Source organism: Ammospiza caudacuta, chromosome Z, assembly GCF_027887145.1.
Source record: "Ammospiza caudacuta isolate bAmmCau1 chromosome Z, bAmmCau1.pri, whole genome shotgun sequence".
Classification (NCBI taxonomy): domain Eukaryota; kingdom Metazoa; phylum Chordata; class Aves; order Passeriformes; family Passerellidae; genus Ammospiza; species Ammospiza caudacuta.
Genome location: NC_080632.1, coordinates 46,728,993 through 46,751,982, shown reverse-complemented (window position 1 = coordinate 46,751,982; position 22,990 = coordinate 46,728,993). Strand labels below are relative to the sequence as shown.

Here is a 22,990-nt window from a genome sequence, read left to right as displayed (position 1 = left end):
CTTCAAGTGAAGTCCTGATTATGCTAATTTTAAGCAGAAAAAAAAAAAGGGATATAAATTTGATTTAACAAGATAAAAATTTCAGTAACTTGGTCACAACCATATTGGAAACTTCAGGTATAATTTCCAAAGAAAAACGTTTGGCTACTTTGCCCTTTCCACCCCATTGTTTTGACATCAGGAAATTATGATCTACCTTTAGTTGAGATGAGAGCTGCTTCACTTTGTTCACTTGTCCCAAATGGGTTGACAGCCCTCAGGTAGAAGAAATAGTTCACATTGGGCTCCAGGGATACTTTCAATTCAGGTTTCTTTATACCAGCGAAAGACCTGCAAATGTTGAAGACACATTAAAATGTATGCAAATATCCAAACTAGGGAAGACTGTTTTATGCCAACAGTTAAGTTCCCTAACTGTATTGTTTATAACTGAAATAACAAAAACCATACAGAAACTCCAAATGAGAAAGACAAACACTGTTTTCACAAACAACTGGGTTATGTAGGAGCTTCAGCATTTCACTTGAGGGATTGTCTTCACTTTGTCTTACTTATGACCCAGTGCAGTCATTTGGTGTAATGATCACTTTATGTTGGTTTTTGGCATAATTCATCACATAAAATTTAAGCAGCACAGAGTCAAATCCCCATCTGCCTCCTGTGAAAAGTCTGTTTTTTCTTTACAAAATAAGCAAGTTTCTGAAGGAAAAAATCCACTTTTAATTAATTAGTTACATGACACTGAATACACTTGTGTTTTACTATCTGGGCACATGCTACAAGTCCAAAAGAATTGATACCATTATCTGATGCAGCACACAAATCATGCTCTTCATCATAAAATCATCATAGAATGGTGATTAACTTCTTATGAGGAACTCCTCACTGACAAATCTTTTAACAGCCAAGCCTGAGCTCTGTCTTTGCTGTGGTACCATGCACTCTAACAGGGCAGTTTTGCAGGAGGCAGAGAAGAGGAGCTGCCTTCACACAGTTCCCTGCTTTGACTATGCTGTCCAGTGCAGTGCCTTAAAAACTCTCTAGCCCTCACATCCTCTACCCCTGGTGTCTTCATACACTGCTAGAAAGCAGGAGTCAGCACCCACTCAATCTGCTTCACAGGTGCTTTAAAGTATCCGTGAAAGTATTTTGGATGGCTAGAAAGATGCCATTTTATTTTCAACATTGACAGCAGTAAGAAAGATTGGCTTAACAAATTCTCTTACACTGGACCTTGATTTTCCTCATTTTTTGCCTCTTATGATAACAGCAAAGCCAGACAAAATACATGCTCTGCATTGTATGCCTGTAGGTAAAGATTGTTTATCTGTATTAAGTAGGTAATTTCCTTCAAGAAATGCTTTTAGGAATCTACAAGACAAGTATTTAAATTCCAGAATGGGAGACCTGCCTTTGGAGAGTGAGCAAGACACTTTCCCTTCTACCTCAGGTTTGAGAGTAGAGTCCATGATGGTCTCTCTCCACAATGGCAAGCAATGCCCCTGAGAAAAGCTAGACTAAATAAATTACTTTTTGCAGCACAAATTGCTGTGAACCCAGAGGAGGTAAGGCAAGCAAGTCAGCAGTCAGATCAGATCGTTCTATTCAATTAGGGGTTACTGTTTTTACACACATATCCCACCAGAGAGCAGTACAAGCTGATGAATAATCAGTACTCATCCATTGGGATTTTTCACACGCCTGCTTCTGCTGCATTTATCACATCAAGGTAAAATCTCACCGCTCTTAATACACCAGATTCCTGCTTACACCACACAGATCTCTTTCTAGGAGGATGGCATCTTCAGAAAAGACTGGTGTGTCATTCTGTGACAGGTATTTTGCACTGACAGTTGTCATTAAGGGCAATTAAAAGCATCAAGAAAATGCACTGGGTGCTTCTGTGATGTGTACCTTCAATTTAAAAGAATTTCAAAGAGTCTGGGGCTCTGGCATGATCAGCACAAGACTATGCTACTTTCAGGGAATGTGTCACATTAATGCTGGAACTGATGAAGTAAAGAGAAATGGCAGAAATTGCATGGTTTGCTTCACCCTCCTGACTCACCAAGGCCCTGACCACAAGACCACTTCAGCAAGGCACTGACAGCACAGCAGGCTGAAAGGTTTAGGGAAGAGGTGCAACCTGATGAATAGATGAATGAGAACACAAGCTCTTTAGACTTGAGAATAGGAGACAAGAGAAAAAAAAAAGATGATTCGAAGAAAGCTACGAGATGGGAACTGAGAAAGGAGGCAAATATGAAAGGAGAGAAAGGAAAAAACACGATAGAAGCAGAGGCAGGAGAAAAGAAGTAGGCACCTAAGCTTTTAAGAAATTTGCCCAAGCTTCCTAGGCAAGACTTACCCAATCTGTTCCTTAAAAGCAGCACACTGACATTTTTGATGCGAATCTGAAGCACAGACCACCAGAGAGGAGTTTTAAGCAAAGAGTTACAAGTGACATGAAAAGAGGACATGCTAAGCTATTCCTTGAAAGCTGTCTGTGGCACTATGTAGATCAGCATGCCTTAAGCACAGTGATGCCCTGTACACGGCTCCTTCTTCTGTCATCTGGAAAATGTTATGTAAGTCAGTATCCTTCCATAGAAATTAGGAGATCTTTTTCACTATGTACTACTCATCAGATGATTAAATAATAAAATACAAAATCACTTCTAAATTCAATTAGATAGTTACATTGTGGTATAATAAGTAGACATGGGGTATTTATAATCTGAAGTGTAGATCCCAGAGATGTCTCATAGGTATTTAGAAAACATCTTGGGTCCAGTCATTTGCAGAATAGAGTCAGCGATCGAAGTTCAGACTTTGGTCTCTTACAAATGCGAAATTCTCCAAATCAGAATTTGGATGCATATTTAAATCAGAGGTCAATGGCATGCTGCTTTTCAGTCATAACAGTGAGACAGAAAAATCTTGACTTCAATCTGCTCTGGGCTGTAAAACGGTGATCAGATTTTTGAAAGTATTATCTGCTTGGTAATCTATTTCAGCCAGCTTTAAGCTGCCTAAGAATAAGAGCCCATCAATTTTAGCTATGATTAAAGCTTAAAAACAGTCCTGCTGCTGCCAACTAATGAAGCAGAATATGCTGACAAGAAGGAATTTCATTTTCTACATTCTGAGCCAGATCCAAGAGCAAAAGAAGCTGCATGCAAAGAAGAAATAGGTCTTGCAATCTGTTGCCTCCCCTGTCCAGAGGGTAGGGTAAAAGGGGAGAGTGAATACTGAGGGGTCCCAGCAATCACAGTAGTTTATCACGCTTTAGACTGTCTCCACAAAAGCAAGTATGAGAAGAAGGTATGATTAGTACTTAGCTTACAGCATACAGGTTATGTGTAGGAGAAGGCGAGGGAAAATGCATCCTGACTGTGTTGGTGGAAGGCTGTTTCATTTCTGATTTCTTGTAACAAGCACTGCAGATGGATCTTCCTCAAGCTCACCTTAAGTAGTGAACTGTAATTTTGAAAGAAAAAGAAATCCACCTACAATATTTCTAATGTCAGATAGTTTCTACTTTATATACACCTGCCCACTTCAGAGATGATTTGAGATGTAATAAAGTTGCTATCAAAGTGTGAAGCATCCTGGTCTTTAGATTAAACGTTATCTTACTTGCACTGTCCTCTCAATTTCTTGGTATTGTTGATACAAAAATTAGTGCACAAAAAGTCAAGAAGCATTCAAAGTTAACTATTTTAAGTATCTCCTCTCAATCCTTTCATTGTAAGATGAATCTGTAAGACTGAAAATCCACTCTTCAAATATCAGGTATGTGCTATTTAAAGCAGAACAAAAAGGACTCGCATGTTCCTTCACATTTAAGTTGCCAAGGAATATTATAGTAGCAGTTTTATGCTAAATCTGTGATTACTCTGGTTTTAGGGACATCGGATCTTGCGTTTTCAAGCTCATTTTTCTCATCAGCATCCTCATTTATTTAAAGGAAACAACATCTAGGGGATGTTCTTTTAATATTGCCTGAACCCAGCAAATGATATGCCTTGCAGTGAATCACAACACCCTCTGTGCTATAATTGTCATTTCCACCCCCAAGATCCCACTGAAACAGTACCTCCAGAGCTGTGCTGCTATCACTGACATGGAGTTAGGGTGAAAGTATGCAAGCTTCTCAAGATACATGTGGAAGCGTACAGAAAGGGTGCACCATTAGTGGAAAAAAGCTCTTGAAGCTAAAAATAAAGAGCAAATAGCTCTGAGTTTGCTCCCAGCTGTGCCACATGCCTCCTTTCCTTTCCTCTCCTCTCCTCTGTCCTAGCTCAGGCTGTTTTGGGATTAGGTCACGAAAACACCTCCTGCTTGCTGCTATCTGCAATTGGCAGAGTTAAGAGGGAAGGAAGGTTCTGCGTTTCCAACACCCTGTTTCCTGAGCTACCATGACTACCATGTGGGCAATGAAAGAGGAGGGAGACTTGCTCCTTTTGTTCCAGCATTAGACTTGCTTCATCAGGAACCCAAAAATTTCATTCCCCAGAAGTGCTGGTCTTGCTCTGTCAGAAAAGATGACATACAGTAACTTCCACTTTCACAAGCTCACTGCATACTGCACTTATTTCTGCCTCTCTGAGTCTTACAGATTTCTCATGATGTGACACAGGCTTTCCATCTGAACAGCCTACATACCTAATCCCTGGACTACATTTCTCACAGCTTTCCATCTTCCACCCACAACTCCATTGACTTCTCAACACAAAGAGGCTGCTGAACAGTAAGAAAATAGCAGAGCTCTTGAAACTGAAAGAAACATTTCCAAGAGTCACTCATAAAGATTCTGGAAAAAGATTCAACCTGTGAAAGAGCTTTAAAACCACTGCAGCAGGCCAGGGACTCATTTTTGCTGAAGATTTAAGGTGATTTTATATGAAATTATGTCCCTCAGGTGGCAAGCTGGCAAGAAGACAGAAAGGAGAAGGGAAAATGTAAATTTGTGTGGGGTTTTTTTGGTTGGTTGGATGGTTTTTTGTGTGTTTTGGTTGGTTGGGTGTTGGATAATACCTTTTTCTTAACTTAGATATGGGGCAACTGAGAGGCATTTCAAAAACTTTGATTCCATTTTCAGTCTCATGAGAAGGGTGAGACAATAGAGATAATTCACACCATCACAATCAGAAGCCGATTATTTCCTGATTCCAACACACTATAAGCGTTTCTTGGCCTATCAGCTTTTTGCCACGCCATACTGTGTGCCTTAAAGCCAATCATCTAAAACTACCCCTTGTGGGTCCTACCCCAATGCATCATTCATTGTTCTATTTCTCCAAAGTATCTAGTCTTATTTGCAAGGCCATCTTTTGAAACTTTTTTCTAGCTCCATTTCTCTCAGCAATATCTGTCCTATTCCACGGCATTTCTAAGTCAGCATTTCTTATCTCAAAGTTTGCATACGGATGCAAACTGTGTGGGACTTCTACAAATCCCATTACTGGGGTTTTGTGGGTTTTTTTTTGTTTGGTTGTTTTGTTTTGTTTTTTGACAGTATTTGAAAGGAAACTTTAGTGAGGTTCCATTTCCAAATATGCTTCATATTCTCTCCCTCGGGAGCTGGGATGGCTCCAAGGATGTTTTTGGAGTTATTCAAAAGCATCCTGGGCAACTGGCTCTAGGGGGCTCTGTTTGATCAGGGGTGTTACTCTAGGTGATCTCCAAAGGTTCCTTCCAGCCTCAACCACACTGTGATTCTGTGGCATGCTGAAGTCTACATGTCACTGACTCAGACCAGTCTCTAGCTGTTCAATGAGGGCGTTTCTCCCTGTTTGATCCCTTGGCAGTGTCCTTTCCCTTGGGTGAGCTTCCAGAATGATATCTGTGGAAGTAGCCTTATGGGGATGGGACCATGCTGCCTTCTCCTGAACTTTTCTTGAATGCTCTTCCCTGACCTCTGCTTTCACACTGTGCTCGCAGCAGCAACTGAATGAACCTTCTAGGGTTGCTGAGAAATGTGTTTGAACTCGCACCCAGGGACTGGGAAATTGCTTAGTTCCAGGGCTGCTGCAAGCACAAAAGGCACAGGCTGTCTATGAGAGGGCTCCACATTCAGCTGATCCCCAAGATGCACGTTGCTCAGGAAACCTGCAAAGGACAAACCCCAAGCTTTCAAGGGAAAAAAAAAAAAAAAAACAACAAAACTAAACAAACATCTACAAGATTTGAATCCAAAATTCTGGGTGTGCATAGAGTCAGAGTTTTATTCTACCTTATATAGGTACTTGGCTTCTAGTCAAGTTGATTTTAATTCAAGTTGATTTCTAATTCTAAATTGCTCCTTTGGGGGCCCTGGATATGAGTGATACAGGCAATTCTCCATCTAGCAGTAGGCTTTACCCCCCTCAATTTTATCTAAAATCTTAAATAGAAATCTTTAAAAAAACTTCTCCATCACTATAACAACTTGTGACACTACAGAAGATTTCCAGGTTATTCTCAAGGGGTTGATTTAGGGGGAAAAAAGGGAAATTGTTTTCAGGGAAAGTAAGTGGTAAAACATTTGGTTTTGACACACAAAAAGAGGTCAAAGCCTTTCTACAAATAGAGAATTTTAAGCTATAGCAATTCTGAGAAAATTCATTTTTATGTCCTGTGGAAAGTTTTCACACTTGTCACAGTTAAAGGCCAGCTTCTGCTGACAAGGAGGCCAAAAAGTCAAATGTAACTCAGTATAATTATAAACATGGTAGATTTTACACAAGGTCACTTGAGAAAGCAAAGGGGTCTGTTCTGGAAGCTTTTTTGCCACATTTATCACCACACAAGAAAACACTTTATGTTACCAACACCTTGCTCATGGATTACAGATATCAGCACAGCTTCTGGTTTAGAGGAAAAAAGTCAGTTTCAGATAACAGCATAGAAACTTGAGGGCAAACAACCAGCATATGTTTCAGATCCATTATCTTTGACCAGCAGCAACTTTGGCAGGTTGACAGGGACCTGATGGCCTCATGAAATAGGTACGAAACACAGCAAGACCCTCCGAGAAGCAGAAGAACTGGGCGAGACTTCTCCTTGATTGCAGTAATGCAGCACACTGGTACTGCATGATAAAAAGTCTCCCACCCACACAGAAACTTTTAATTTCAGTTTTCAGCCTACTTTTGTAAGGAGCAAGGCATTCACAATTTCACAGTTGTACTTCTCTCCTACAAAGCTAAGAACACTTCAGTCCACTTAACTAATTTTGACTGCAAACCCTTCCCTCCTCTTCAAGGAGCTCATACCTCTCTACCCCATCTTCATGATGTCCATGTGAACTAGCCCATAGTTGAAGACCCTAATCCAGCTTCTCAGGAAGTGAAAAAGACAACCTCAGCTGGGCTGAGGCTCTTCCATGGGGTTCTGTATGGCAAGTCACCCCTCTCCACTTCACAAAACTTCTCAGACCTATGCAGCTGCATTTTGCTAGAATATTGTCACTGTTTTTATAAGGCAAACAAGGACCCCCAAGCCCTAAGGACCTGCAGACAACCATGTAGTTCCCTGCCTACAGCTGAGGGGTTGGAACTAGATGATGTTTAAGGTCTCTTCCAACCAAGGCTATTCTAAGATTTGATGATTCTGCAACAATTTTCTGGGCATTTCAGCACAGTGCACAGTTACCTGGCTCAGAGGTGCCAACATCCCCCCTTGTCCGCTCCTCTATGCAGCACAGGCTTAGCATAGGGGAAACCAGAGAGGGTCTGGCATAAACAGCCACTACCCTGAACTTCAAAGCTACTTTTGGAGCCCTGTGGCATGCCTGCACAGCCAGGCAGCACCGAGCTCAGCTGTGTGTTTAGAGGTCTCTGCACGCACGTCTAGACAGCACAGATGGGTCACCAGTATTACTGAAACACCCATATCACCCTTACTATGCCCAGAGATGACTTCCATCTTGCTCTCCACAAAGGCAAGAGCAAACTCGGCCACGCTCCTCCATCACTCGCCTTCCCGTGGAGCTGCCCTGCTCTGCCTTGCCCCGGGGCTGCGGCAGCGGCGCTTCCCCGCCCAGCACAGCCCTGGAACTTCGGCTTCATTGCAGACAGCACAACATCTCCGCGGTTTTGGCCTCAAATGAAAGGGATTGTCCGGTTAACCAGAATGAAAAGGAAGTACTTTTATGTCTCAGCCTAATCTCACGGATTAGTGCCTGCCCCTTAAATTCCTCAGCACACAGAAGCAGATTTCCTACTTGCGTGGCTGCAGGCGGAATAATCTCTTGCGTAACGGGCGGCGCTCCGCAGGCCGGGCGCAGCGGCTGCCGGTGTGACCGAGGCACTGACCTGAGGCCTTCTCCTTCCGGACAGTGCTGCCGGCAGTACTCCAGGATAAAAGACTCGGCGGACACGGATGCGGCGCGCCAGCGGACCGTGGCTGTGTCCCAGCACACGGTGCAATCCTCGGCTCTGATGGTGGGCACAGCGGGCGCTGGGGACACAAGGACACGTTAGCTGTGCTGTGAGGAGGGTGCCCGAGGGGCGTCTTGGGAAGGGAAGCAACAGTCACCTCCGTGAAAACCCTTGCGATAGATCTTTGCTCATCCCGCAGTGATCTTTTGCTTGTTTGTATTTGAATGGCAGAGGGCTACATTACAGGGAAAACAAACAATAAAAACATGCTGGGAAAGTCATTGTGAATAGTTGTGCATTTGTCACATTTACTTTAGAAAGGTAAATTTTTATGCCTTTCCTCAAGCAATGTTTCCTCATTTCTGCCAGTCTGCAAGGAGCAGAGCACCGAGGCAGCACTGCCTACAGCTCTCTGCATTGCCTCAATCCTGTCCTCAGCAGCCTCTGCATGAACTGCATCAGAACAAATGTGCTGCTGCAGAAATGACAGGGAGATGCTGACTTTCTGTTTAATTATGTCTTTTTATTTTTGCAATGCTAAAATTCGGTCCTGTAATTTCTCCTTTTTAGAGATTCTGTTTAAGAGCTACAGGCCCAACTGCAATACAGAAAACGGAATATAAAACAATGCACTAGCTGCAAGTAATCAAAAGCTATTGTGTGAAACTGCATATTCAACACTGTAGGCTGAAAATGGATCACTTGTATTCTCTTGTTTTTCCCCATTCTGGGAAATAGCAACAGAAAACATCTTACCACCTGTTGTGAAACTCACATAAACAATCCTAATGGCTGAATCCTCGAATACCTGCAGTCAGCAGCTTACACACATACCAACATGTATGTATGGGTAAACAGCATGTCACAAGACATTAAACTGTTTTTACTGTAATTTGAAAAGATCTGTCTAAAGAGTAGCTGAAGTGAGCATACTAGAAAAAGCTGTTACTGTGCTTCTGAGATTTTTTTAACAAATTAACTGCAGCTAGAATACAAAATCTAATTTTATTGTAATATTCTGGAACTTATGCAAGTGTTTGTGTAAGAGGCAAAGACCAAACAGGGTGAAAATCATGCAGGTTTTGAGCAACAGCAGATGTACTTCGATGTCTTTAGGACTGCAAGGAGAGAGAAGATCAGTAGTGGGGGAGAGCTCTGGGGGATAGAGAGATACTTCTTGCCTTGAGCATCATCCCCTCACAGAAAACACTGTTTGGAAACAATGCTCCTCAGTGGAGGGAAGGGCAGGCTGTGAGTCTGGGAGGTGGAGGAGCAAGAGTTGGGGGGCTCTGGGGGGATCCTACAGCAGCATTTACCTGCATTCCCCACAACTCTCCAGGCTACACTGACACTTCCATGGGTGCAGTGCCAACAGAGAAATTTTGTGAGCATTCTCAAGAACTGGAAGAGACTCAGCTTTGTTCTGCTATTAACTGCATGTATAAGCAAATTATTTTTTTGTATGTGTGAACTTTCAGTCTGAATTACTAAAAAAACCTCTACATTCTTCCTTCTGACTTTATTGGGCTACTTGAAGAATTGAAATTTGTCTTTGTATCAAAGCAGCTGGACTCCCACTGAAGAATTGGCTTCCATTACGGGTACTTATCTTTCTGCCTTCGGTGTTGAAAAGATGCAGCAATTTTTCATCAGCCAGTCCTCAGCAGTGTCCCAAAAAAGTCCATTTGAGGCTCATGCACTCCAGAGGGAGCTCAGCTGAGTTTTAAGGAAGGTGTTCAATAAGCCCACATTTTACCCAGTTTATTTGTTTTCTTAAAGAAACAAGCTGAGGAAAGCCATTAAAGACTCATATAAATTAACTTTTCTTAGAAGGATTCAATTTTTAGGAAAAAAAGTGTAGTGAGCTTGACACCAAAAGACAAAGAGATTTCTTAAAAATAATGGTTTAAGAAAGGTGAAACCTCCTTTTAAAATGATGATTTATTAGGTAGCAATAACTCATAATTATTTGTGCATTTGGCAGAAAGTCTCCACTATCTTCACAGTTGCATTGCTGAAGCCAAAAATTTGAATTTCCCCTTTGAGTTCTCTGGAAAATAACCTTTGTTAAAATATAAATCACAAATTAAGTATCGGAGAGAATTATCAACATATGTGAAGTCTAGTAGGTTAAGCAAAAGGCTTGAAGCTGTGGCTGCTGCCAAGTAATTTTGACAAGAAACTCAGTGTGGAACTGAATGGAACATAGAATTTTTTGCTATGAAATTGTTACAAATCCTTGCCTGTATTTGTGGCTTCAGGAATGGAGTAATTGTTTTTATCCTGCAGCACTGAAAAAATTGTCTGACAGGAGGGCCTCAAACACAAGAATGCTTCTCCTTGCTTGCAATTCAAGAAGCAATCGTTTTGTCAATACAAATTATTAAAGAAATTAATGCTCAGAAAACTTAATCAGTCAAATGAAGCTCATAAGCAATACTCAACTAGTTACTCATCTCAATTTATAGTACTTAAACAACAGCAGAGCCTCTCAGCCACACCTGAGATTTGTGTCCCACTGAGCAAGACACAGCATGCAACATCAGTAAAGCAGTCCTTCCCTTGAAAAATTAATACCTTAAATCAATGCAACATACATGTATTCAGGGATAGAGGTAAAACATGCAGCCATCTCCTCCACTGTGGGCAGAAGAGGGAGCAGCAGCAGGGAGCAGCCAGGGGGCTTTCCCAGAGCTTCCATGGAGCGGTGCAGCAGACTCAGAAGATAAATACATAATGTGCCACTCTGATGCTGCAGCCATGTGGCCCAACACTGGAAACATCTTCAAATTGAATGCCTTCAAGTTTCCTCTCAGGAACAATTATGTCACTATCTCTGAGCAAACAAGGGAATGACCATGAACTGCCTGCTATCTGCCAGATGGGCAAAATGGAGCCGTTTCTTCTGCATCAGTAACACTGTGGACTGAATTAGTCTAAGGACCTGAAACTTGTAATAATAATCAAATTACTAAAAATGTACATACCTGTTTTAAAAACGGCTTTTTCACTGGGTAGACTGCAGCCTGTGCCATTCACAGCCATGACCCACACACTGTAGCAGCGATCTGGCTCCAGGTCCTCCAGAATGCAGTGGCTCTCTTTCACTGTCACTCTGTACTCTTCCACTAAAGCTAGGAGAACACACACATGCACAGGACCTCACACCATCGCACTGGTAGGGTTTACAACTAAACCTCTTAAATAACACATTAAAAACAGTCAATTGAAAAAGATGCAGAAATTATTACTAGCTAAGATCTCCATATTTCACTCTGACTGACAGAAAGCTTTAGACATGCGCTTGAGTTGAGAATACAAATGCCATTCATGGCAAGTGGAGATTATTGCCCTCAGTCCTACTGGACTGCAAGTTTGGGACATGCAAGCAGCAGTTACCCACTCTGATGTCACCACTATACAGCAAAAATTCCTCATAATAAACTATATAGCACTTAGGTATAAATTACATATTACAAAAACCCCTTCACATCCTTTAACCTAGATGTATATGCATAAATGGATTTGTGCAGAGCCTGGTCTACTTTGAGCTTTTTAACAAATAAGCATTTCAATCCCCTTTATTAAATTTAAATTTTTAATGTTTGAAATATTTTGAAAACAAAAATCTCTGTCTACATGTGGAAATACTTCCTAATGCTTTTTCAGTGAGAACATATTTCTGAAGTACATGCAGGGTCCCAAAAGCATAATGGGAGCTCTCCCCTTGGGAGCTCTGTCTGCAGTCCCCATGAGTAACAGCGAGGCAGCATGGACATATCCTCTCTGATGGTCAGGCCTCTTCATGAGAAGGCACTTCAAGCGGTGAAAACAACCGCCCTTGATTTTACAGAGCGTGATATTATTTTGCATTTGTGGCGACAAAGGGGAGGAGAAGAAGCAGCATCTTCCTCATGATCTCCCCCACCATTGTCTGTCTTTAGTTTTATGCATTATGTCTTCACAGCCATTGCTCTTCCCATGTCCTGGGCACTCCCCTGCAGCACAACCTCCCACCTGCTTACCCTGAGCCAGGGCTGAAAGGGCAGATCTTACGCACCCCCTGCATCTTTGCTGGCTTGCAGCTCCTCCGTACAGTAGACCTGGAAGCAGTCGATGGTGTCCCCATCATTCACAGCCCAGTAGACAGCAATGGAGGTGCTGGTGGCTGAGTTTGGCTCCTGAGGTATGACAGTCGGTGTCTGTGGGACTGAGAGGAAAGTTTCCCATTCTTATACATGCTCCTGTGTTGTCAGCCGAATTACCTACAAATTCATGAGTCAACCCAATTGCTTATTTTCACTCAGGTTGCATATTTCCAGAGAGCAAGTGCAGCAGGAAATACAGAATACTGGTGCAGTCTTAGAGCAACAGATTCTCATAAACTAGGAACAGAAAAAAGTATCTGCTCAGCATTGGAAGCCCCCCATTTGCCTCACAAGTCTGGACAAAATAAGATGCAGTCCTAGTACTGGGACCAGCCAAAACCAGCACAAAGCATGTGCTTGTACCCTCCTCCACAGAGATATTGGTGTACTGATCCGAGAAACGTGGGCAGCGGAAAGGACCTGCCACAGCAGGAGGGGATTCATGCAGTGTGTCAGTGCCAGTGACAGCAGCAGGGATGTGCTTCAGGCAGAGGAGGCTCTGACTGCACTCTCAGAGAACGCTCTAACTACACTCTGCCCTGGCGTGGACTCCTACTGCACACGCACAGCTTGGCACTCCTTCCTGCCATGGTCATTTCCCCACAGACCAAGAGGACTGAGAATCCTTGGTTTGCAGTTGAAGCTGAACTCTGCCAAGGCACCTGAACCCCATGGGGCTACCAGAATCATTCCTCACAAGTGCTTCAAAGATTTCCAAGGTTCCCCAGCTTTCACACCAACTTTTGTCTCCTGATTGACACAGATCCAGCCCCAGATGAGATATTGTTTGCCTCTGTGATTATGTCATAGAAGAGAGGGAGGGCAAAGAAAGAAACAAAAACCCCAAAAGATGATAATTGTTAAAATGATTGCAGGGAACGAAAATACATGGTTCTATTTCTTCACCCAGTAAATTTCCATATTTCATGAATTCTCTTAGAATCTCAGCAGAAAGCTTCAGTTTTCTTTTCAGTTATCTCCACAGTAATGATGATAATCCCCTGTGGCATGAAAAAGGCAAATGCAGATGCTGGGCTGTTTCCTTATGATTTATACAGAGAGCCACCAGTACAGTAGCATTACATCTGCTACCCATTGCAAAAAAAAATTATCCTTCTTATTGCTAAAAACAATCCTAATTTTGTCTTTTGACTGCATCTAGAGTTGGCAATTAGGAAATGTATCATCTTTAGGAAAATACTTCCTTTCAGTGGACATGATGGGGAAACCATTTTTTTCCCCATGAAGTTGCCTAGAAACCACTGTTTTTGATCACAGAAACCCCAGAGTTGCAAGATCTATTATTATGCCAAATCTGAACAGAAGCTAGTTTACTGAATGAAACTTCTGAAAAAAAAAATAGATCAAAATTCAGTTCAGCAATACTGAGAAACATTTGATTTCTAATTTCCTTTTGCATAATATGAAACAATTTAATAGGAAGCAATTTCAAAACAGGAAGCTGAACTATTCTCTTCAGAAACAGAACATTTATGCATTATCCTCTTTTAAGTGGTCCCTTTTAAGTGAATTTTAATAAAAAAATGAAGTATTTGCAATATGAGTTTGACTAACTGATATTTTTCAACAAAAGTGGCATATGTTCTCATCAGTTCAGTTTTCATTGAAGTCCTGTGGTGTAAGGAAGTTTTCTGTCATGCTGTGTAATCTCCACAGTAATCCATGTGTTTTCTGGTGTAATGAGAAACAATATTTCCTTATTTCCTTGGCATTGTGTACTTGAAGAAGGAGAGCAGATACATTCCTCTGTGACTTGATTTGAAACTTTTTTACAATCAGCAAAGGTCCTTGCCTTCCAGTATAAAAGGTCAGGACTTGCAGTGAGCTTTGGAAATAATAATTTTTAATTTTTTAATTATTCCCACTTTTCTATTCCCAGGCAGAACCTGGGTTCCATTATGCTCATCTGCATGCTGCAAGGGTATTTTATGCTAATGCATTTATGAATGGAAATGGATTACATGAAAGGAGGAAGAACTTGAGGGAAAAGGGCTTTTCATTAGGGGATATGTAAAATTTGGAAATGGAGGGCATTTTGAAGGAAAATATTTCAGAAGTGTTGAAAATAATGTTCTATGAAATTGTTCAGTAAAACACAATTCTTTAGGAAGGAAAATACATAGATTGCAGAAACCTGGCACATTCACATTCATTTCATCATGTGGCTTCAGTCAAATAAAATTCCAAGTGTCTGAAAATGGTCCCCAGTATGTGATAAATTCATGGCCATTCAATTCCATTTAACTCCAAATCAAGTTTCATGTATTCACGTAACTGTTTTTCTTCAGGAAGGTTGTAACCTTGAAAAAACAAACTATCAAACAAATGAAAAGAAACACACCAATTTTTTTGTCTGCTGCTTACCAAAGTAAAAATCATGATAGCAGTTGAAATACTTTGCAGTAAAAGTGAAGACAGAAAATTTGGTATTTTAGATAGTAAGTAGGCACAAAGGATGAGGCGCTTTAAAGATCTCTTACTAATGGACAATTATTCATTTGCAGTTTGTCAAAGCAAACTGGTCTGGAGCCAGCAAACCCAGTAGCTAATGCAAACTAACCCAGAAAGCAGACTTCAGCAGTTTAGGAAAATAAATGCTGGAGAGGCTTGTGGGAAAAAGAAGTACGTGGCTCCATTCTCCTGTATGACCTTGCCAGTAGGCAACAGCCTAGGAGGAATGAACGACTGCACCCATGGGACTGCAAGAGGAAGTTTAGGAACTAAGCCAAGAAACACAGCACATTTACACCAGCAAGTTAACTGGCAGAGTGAGTTACAAAAATGGTCTTTTTATCTGACTTCCTAAAAAAATGACACTGAGATAATGCTGCATACACAAATGCCTGTCCAGCTTCACTGGAGAAGCTTCAAATGCCACAGGCAAATTCATACACATCTGACAAGGACATTAACATCTCAGATATATTTGAGTTCCTCCAAGTCTAATAAAAGCAGTGGTGTGGAGGAGAGAGACAATCTCCCCATACTGACACTGCTACAAAGTGCGCTCAGCCCTTATTAGACATCAGAGAGTCAGCACCACAAGGTGGGCACTTCTCCAGCGTCCCATTAGTCTTGAAAATCCAGCCATGAACAAATCAGCTTAGGGAATCTAATGCTCTAGTTTCAGTGCTCAGGGACCAAACACATGACAAAGGGGCTTCCCTTCAAAACCCAGGGAATGACTATGATGGCAATGGCGCATGTGCTGACGAATGGGAGGGCACAAAGCATGATGGTGAGATGTGAGATCCCTAAACCATTGTTCTCTTGAAAAAGAAACCCTGGAGTGGGGTTCCATTATGAAGAAAATGAATCTGCAAAATGGTGCTGATAAGATCTTTGTTGACAGCTATCCAGATCAAGATAATACACTTCTGTATACAGGCAGAGCAGAAGACCCAGGCAGGCCTTTTAAAGGACATGAAATATCAGACAGAGATAAGTAAACCCCTTTCTCATGTGCAATTTTTACTGCTATTCTCCCAGGCAGAGGCTGTTTCTAGCTATAGTTAACCACTTTCCCTTTCACATCCCTTGGGATTTTCAGGTGCCTCCATTCACTTGTGACAAGTCCAGGGACCTCAGCCATCAATCAGCCCCCTGCTCTCATTCCCACACCAAGCATTCTGGGACTGCCACCCTCAGATGAAGACAGCTCAGGAGACCCTTTGATTGCTTCTTCTATCTCTGTATGCAAGGAAAAGCAACTTCTTTAGCCCTGGGAGATTTAGAGATCAAGACTTTCAGCTTGTCTGAGGTACAGATGTCTAAAATGATGCAAGAATCCCCCAATTTAGCACTTCTCCTTCTTGCTCATTTTACTGTACCTACTATAAGCCAAACACTTGTGCACAATTAAACCTCATTTTACATTCAACTGTGATTGCTAATTACATGGTTTGCAAATCTACACTTCTCATATAGATTCTATTATTAGCTTCCTGAAATTTCCAAAGTATTGCCAAAATGTTAGCTTTTGTGAAGACAATATCTGGAGTTTCTTACCAGCCGTGTGTTGTAAGGAGTGTTGATTGCTTTGTCCTGGACTGTCTGCATAGTGCTCAAACAGGGAAAAAGCACTGGGCACCTTCTCTAAAGAGAGGGTGGTATCCATTGCAGAAAGTAACCTAATTGGAAGAAAACACATATCTGTCCGTGTAAATCCTTTGCAGCATAGCATAGTTTTTCAAAGGCCAGAAGCAAAGACCACGTGACATGTACTGCTTTGAATATTTCCTGGGAACTTACGGACAGCATACAAGCAGAAGATGTCTCCCTCATTTTGAACATTTACACCATCCTGCAGTTTTGAATCAGGAGCACAATGAGTGCTCATGGGTCTGTTTATACTTAACCCATGAGAATGTGAAGGTGTGGAAGTTCTCAGCAAGACTCTCAAGAACTCTCAAACAGGGGTTTGGGCTTGCTAATGCAATGCCTTTAAAGGTTACAAACCTTAGAGCTAACTACAGCAGCTGACTCCAGAGATGTAATGTAAAGCAGCTGCTTGTGGCAAGCTAAAAGCATGAGAGGGAAGATAGATTCTACTTAATTGCCCTGTATTTACTGGGTTCATTATATTAAAAAAACCCAAACATTTTTAACCCTGGGACAGAAGCAAACTCAAGAAAATGGAAGGTTTTTTTTCAAGGCATCTGAATTTTATATTTCTCCCCTTCATTTTATTTCAGTCATGGAAGTAGTAAATTATACATAATCTTAACAAAGTACAACAAATATAAAATACACTTTTTAAAGAAAAACATGCATTGTTAAATAGACTTGTTCTTAACCTATTTTATGTAGACTGGTATTATCAAACTAAAGTAATAACCAAGCCCATGCACCAAGCAAAATAAACTTCATTGTGTAAGTAAAAAAGTAAAGATCAAGTGGACAGAAAGCCTTGGGACACTGTTTTGTCCCGTTTTACCTGCTCTAATCTTATGCAATAAACTAAATGCAGATACATGTCCAGACAGTTTGACTTGCAACAGGTGAGTCCAGATTTATAGTTCTAATTCTGGAAATTTATAGAAACCTTGAAGGGGTGTTTGACACATTATTTTCAGATTGCTCTCCCGGGGTTGTAATTTGACTGCAAACTGAAACCACGGTGTTAGTGCTATACCCCAGACGATGTCAGCACACATATCCCTGTGATGGCTGAGGCAGCACTGACAAGGGAATGTTTGATACACACTGCACAGTGCCCAGGCCCTCTGGGGAGAGTCAGGGGTGGTGGGCTGGGCAGTGCAGTTTTGGGGGTTTGCACAGGAGAAGCCTGCAGCCAACTGCTCTGAAAGATTTCCCTTTACCATAGAGAATTTTTTTGGGGAATATGGGCTTATGGTTGAACATGTCTCTCATAAGGCATGGGACTCACCAAAACAACTCCCTTGAGAAAATCCCACATGGCAGAGAACTGTTTGTGATTGTATACATTTACTGGTGTGTACAGGCAGATGCAGGTACAACGAGGAACCAGCCCTGTGACACACTGTGAATCAGGCAATGATTGTGGAAAGCCATAGGAAAACATCAGCTCATAGTCTCCTAGCCAGGTTTTGAAATCTACTTTGTCTCATTTTTCTGGAGCTGTGTTCAGAAACATAGTCAAATTACCTGTGTTGCTTTGTGTTATAACCTTTCAGAGACTATGTGTTACAGAACCAGACCAGTGAAAAAAGAGATGTAATACCATCTGACTGATAAGACATACCATCAGTGGTATGTCTAAAAGATGGAAGCATGGTCACAATGGTTGTTGTATATGTATGTATAGCAAAAACTACAAGGAGCATCTGTTTAAAAATGTCTGTGTAGAGATTTAAAATTGAGCTGATGTTTTTACATGCTATTTGTTTAATTAATGTATTACAGAATGTGTGCAAAACACTTCAAAACCAGTCAGTTACAGCAACAAGTATAAAGCTGCTTTTCTAAATTTCATTATTTGCAAGGTTTATAAAGGTAGCTCTGATTGCTAGCGGTGTGTTTTCAAAAGCTCACAAATACTAAATGAAGCATCCAGCATGCTAGGCCTAGTACTCACTACAGCGCACTTAACCCATACTTCATGTACCTTTTATTCAATTCTTTAGATGACTAGAGAAGGGAAAAGAAATGTGTTAACAGTTTCCAAAACCCTCGAAGTGTTGAAAAGCCAGTCGTGGTCATCTAACAGTCTTTCTACTCTCCACAGACAAAAACCACCCAGCTTTGTTGACTTGAGGTTGTGTGGAATGCTGCTCATTCACAACAGAAGAAAATTTACTTCCTTAGAAATATTTCATTTCAAAGCTCTGGCTCAGAAGGGTATTAGAGTATAAATCTCATTTTAAGTGCTTGAGGGGTCAGTATTCAAGATCTAGATTTAAAGATGGAGCATAATCAAGTACTTTCTAAAACCAGGACTTCTAGAGAAAGAAATCACTTAAGAATGACTTAAGAATGCACATTAAGAACAGTTAAATCCAAATTCTGTCTAAAATGTACTTCATAACTTCTTATTACTAGAAGCCATGTGGTACTTTTACTTATGTAATGAAAGTTGTCCCATGCCTCAGGAATCTTCAGATAGTGTTTCCTGGCCTGTGAACAAAAAAGTTTCTATCCTTTATCACTAACAGAAGGGAGCAGGGAAATCCAGTAATTTTCACACTCCCAGAAAAGAATTACAGATTACAAAATTATATTTGCCAAAACACTGATCCTCACAAAATCAGGAAAATAATCTAATCCCAAAATAGCAAATCTACCACAACATTCACTTGGTTACAGGATACTACAACATTGTGTGGCACAGAGAAGAGAAGAAAGCCAAATATTGGCATAATTTCATAATGTGGCTGCTGGGGCCCATGTGGGCTGGACACTTGTATTTCGAAAGCTGGCTTATTTTGTGTGAGTGATCAGTCTTTAGACAGTAATTTGACCTTTCTATTTCTGGCATTCCAAGATAGTTTATCTGCAACTTCCAGGCCACATGCTAATTCCATAATGGGGGAAGATTATTATCCCAGAAACTCCAGCCTCTTTGAGACTGGTAGTACACTTGTGGAGAGAAGAAGTGCTGTCACTCACTTAAGGACAAGTCTTGCAGCAGAAGAACAGTATTGAAGGACCCAGGACCAGCAACATCCTCTGAGCAAAGTTTAAGACTAATGACTGTATGAGTTAGTAGGTCCAGTCCTGCAGATTCACTGGAGTTGTTTTTTACATCCAGGAAGGAGCATTAGAGCCACACACATCACATGCACAGCCCTCAGTCTATCTCATTGTCATGGTTTCACCCCAGTCAGCAACCAACACGGCCCCTCACTGTTTTTCAACAGTAATTATTTATCATAGCCTCAGTAAATTGAGTGCATAAATACTGTCCATCTGCTTATTAAAAACACCCCAAAACCAACAACAATACATGACAAAAAACCCTACAGCCCAGAAACAATTTTACTTTTCTATTACATTTTCTTGTTTCAAAGATCACTTTCTTGTTGTTTATTATTATACATAATATGTATTTAATTTTTCATGTGGTAAAATACCTAAACACTCTAACATCTCTTACTTTTCAGTTATTAATTCTAGATATATTATCAAACTGTCTTTTTAACTTTAAAAAAGAACAAAACCATTTTACTAGCATGTCATATTTTTGTCCTGTGCATCCTCTCTACAGTTCTCTCTGAGAATTCCCACATCAAAACCAAATGATCCAGCAGTTTCAGAGTGGAATAGCTGAGCTAGCAGGATTTAGCCATCTTAAAAAAATAAAATTCATTGAGACCCTAGATACATAAGTCTTTTCCTAACTAATATAATAAAAGCTACAGCATGAAAGCCAATTCCACTTACATTTAGGAAAACAAATCCATCCACTTGATCTGTTTCTTTTACTGTTGTCTCCAAAGTTTCCTTTGCTGAATCAACAGTTTGCTGGAAATTTACCATCTGCTCATACAGGTACTCCATTTTCATCTTCTTCACTTCCTCGAAGTTCTCTGATTTCTCATCATATTGCGCTACCACTTTCTTAAGCATGTCTTCATTCTGCTTTTCCAATAAATATGCATTTTTTTTACAGTTTTCCTGCAGAATAAAATGACAACATTTAATGAATACACAGAAATTCTAAATTACCCACAGACGAGCCATCCACCATATTGATTCTGGCACATTGACAATAAGACAATTTTATTTCTGCAGGCAAACTCCTCTGTGAGAAATATGTCTAGAGAAATAAATCAATAACAACAACAGCTTTTTATTTTTTTAACTCTTTAAAATTAAACTTTAATATTTCATCACTGAGATAGGAAGTCTGACCAAAAAAATAGCTAAAAATGCATAGTTACAACTGGAGTTAATACAGTTCTCAAGCCTTAAGAACTTGGGCAATCAGAATTTAAGATACTGTCCAACTAATTTAAATGCTTTGCATGGGATTCTAAATAAAACACCATGTGAGCTTTTTATAGGCATAAACAAAATTAAGGGAACTTTTTCCTTCAGTGTTTGTCAGTTACATATTCCCCTCTGCAGTAATATGCAAAAAAAGCAATCTTTTTCTTCCTCCGAAGTTAACACCTTCCAGTAAACTTCCAGAGAAGTCAATTTGAGGACTGGAGCAGCAGCCCATTTTAGTGGAAGCAATAATGCTGCACAAATAGGCAAGCATACTTTAGAAGTAATCCGGCAGAGGAAAAGAAAAATAGTGTGATAAAACACTGGACTTACCTCAACTGAATTAAATCTCAATTCAATATCACTCACAAACTCTTCAATCTTCATTGACTTTTCTTCCAGTGCTGTTAGCAATTTACTTAACTGATCCTGAAATTTAAAATGTTTCAGTAACTTAGGCAGGTTATTTTATAAGCTTTTTACACAGAATTTATTTTAGGTGAATATTTTTCTTTTGCCATGAGCCACCATTGGACAATTTTTAAGTAAGTTCAAGTATCACCCTGGCTGCAAAGACAAGCACAGAAATAGCAACTGGAACAGTCACAGAATTGTTTCCAAACCAAAACAAGTGAGCTCAGTTTGATAAGGCGCTCTGTCCATACAAGCTGTTGAACGTTAAAAATTCCAAAGCAGCTTTGCCAGAGAGTGAGGGTACTCATAGCCTCATGAGTGTCCTTGAGAGATCACAGGAACAAGCCCATAAAAAGAAAGATAACAAAGGTAGTTGTGAGGGTACCTTAAAACCTGTGTCATGGCTTTTAAAATTAGAATTCAAAAGATAGATATCTGTCTCTATATAGATTAATGTATAGATAAATAGATACATGTTTATGTATGTGTGTGTGTGTGTATATATATATATATATATATATATATATAAAAGAAGTCATCAAAATCACTGGTTGAGTTATGTGGAAACAAAAGCAGTCCAAGGCACACAGATCAAAGACAACTCAGAACTTTTTCTTAGTGCTTCTTGACCTTTTATGAAAATAAGTTGCTCAATCGCTCTGGCACAATTCATAATTTATAGAAATGCTTAGTTTTAATTTGATGGCATAAATTTAAAAGGAAGGTTATCTTATTGCGGCAAAATTTTACGGCTAGATGAAAAGCACAAGACTTTACATTAATTACAAATGTGCCATTGGAGAATACAATTGAAAGTGCCCTTTAAAAATATTTAGGGAAATCATCAAGATTTGGAAACAAATTTCTGTTTGTCGGGATGAACTGTAAAATCTGACAAATGCCATCCCTAGCTCATTTAATTCACTGTGAAGCTCTGTTCTCACAGTTTTCATGCAATAATAATTTAGAAAAATTAAAAAATTAAAAATCATACAACAAGCATTTTACTATATTAATGTTTTCTCAGTAATTATACAGAAGTAACAAGAGACATACAAACGCAGTCTCAAAGTAACCTGAGCCCTGAGTGTTAGAAATCATGTGAAACCAGGCCTGTGTTGCAGCCAAATTTAATACTGGCTCTATATCTGTGTTCCACAGCCAGGGAGTGATGTCATGGGATGTTTATTTGCAGCTTGACTCACTGCAATGCGAGTACATTTGAGGGGTGGATGGGATCTGTGACTTTATTGCTGACTTACTTGTGCCTTGTTATCACTGCTAAGTCAAACCCGAAAGGCCATGTATGAAAAACAACTCTACATCTGAGATGGTTTGCAAGTACTGATAATTGAAACTGTTACATTGACTCCTACTTTTGATTTCTCTCTTCTACATATGAGATAATATAATTTAAATACCACCAATACAAGCCCTTCTGGAATTTCAGTAAAATGACATGAAATCTATATTCCCGTCAAATGAACATGTGCCAAAAAAGAGACCTCACCTTTCATTTACTGGGGTGAGAGTAAATAGCTGCTAATCAAGAAAGAAACATCTGTATGATATGTTCACTTGTACATGAGCAGATCTGATATGGGAGAAGTGACGTATCACATACATGTT

General features: G+C 40.3%; 1 protein-coding gene across 1 annotated transcript in view; it reads right to left on the bottom strand.

Annotated features, from left to right (window-relative positions):
* The window catches only part of CMYA5 (cardiomyopathy associated 5), a 45,419-nt gene that overhangs the window by 3,209 nt on the left and 19,220 nt on the right, over positions 1 to 22,990 (bottom strand). Inside the window, exons 3-10 of the mRNA XM_058823618.1 lie at positions 21,281 to 21,376; positions 20,399 to 20,632; positions 18,624 to 18,646; positions 16,544 to 16,665; positions 12,427 to 12,576; positions 11,354 to 11,500; positions 8,301 to 8,445; positions 197 to 330 (exon numbers count right to left, since the gene is read on the bottom strand). Of these exons, the coding sequence (XP_058679601.1) occupies positions 197 to 330; positions 8,301 to 8,445; positions 11,354 to 11,500; positions 12,427 to 12,576; positions 16,544 to 16,665; positions 18,624 to 18,646; positions 20,399 to 20,632; positions 21,281 to 21,376 (1,051 nt within the window). The remainder of the gene's footprint in view (positions 1 to 196; positions 331 to 8,300; positions 8,446 to 11,353; positions 11,501 to 12,426; positions 12,577 to 16,543; positions 16,666 to 18,623; positions 18,647 to 20,398; positions 20,633 to 21,280; positions 21,377 to 22,990) is intronic.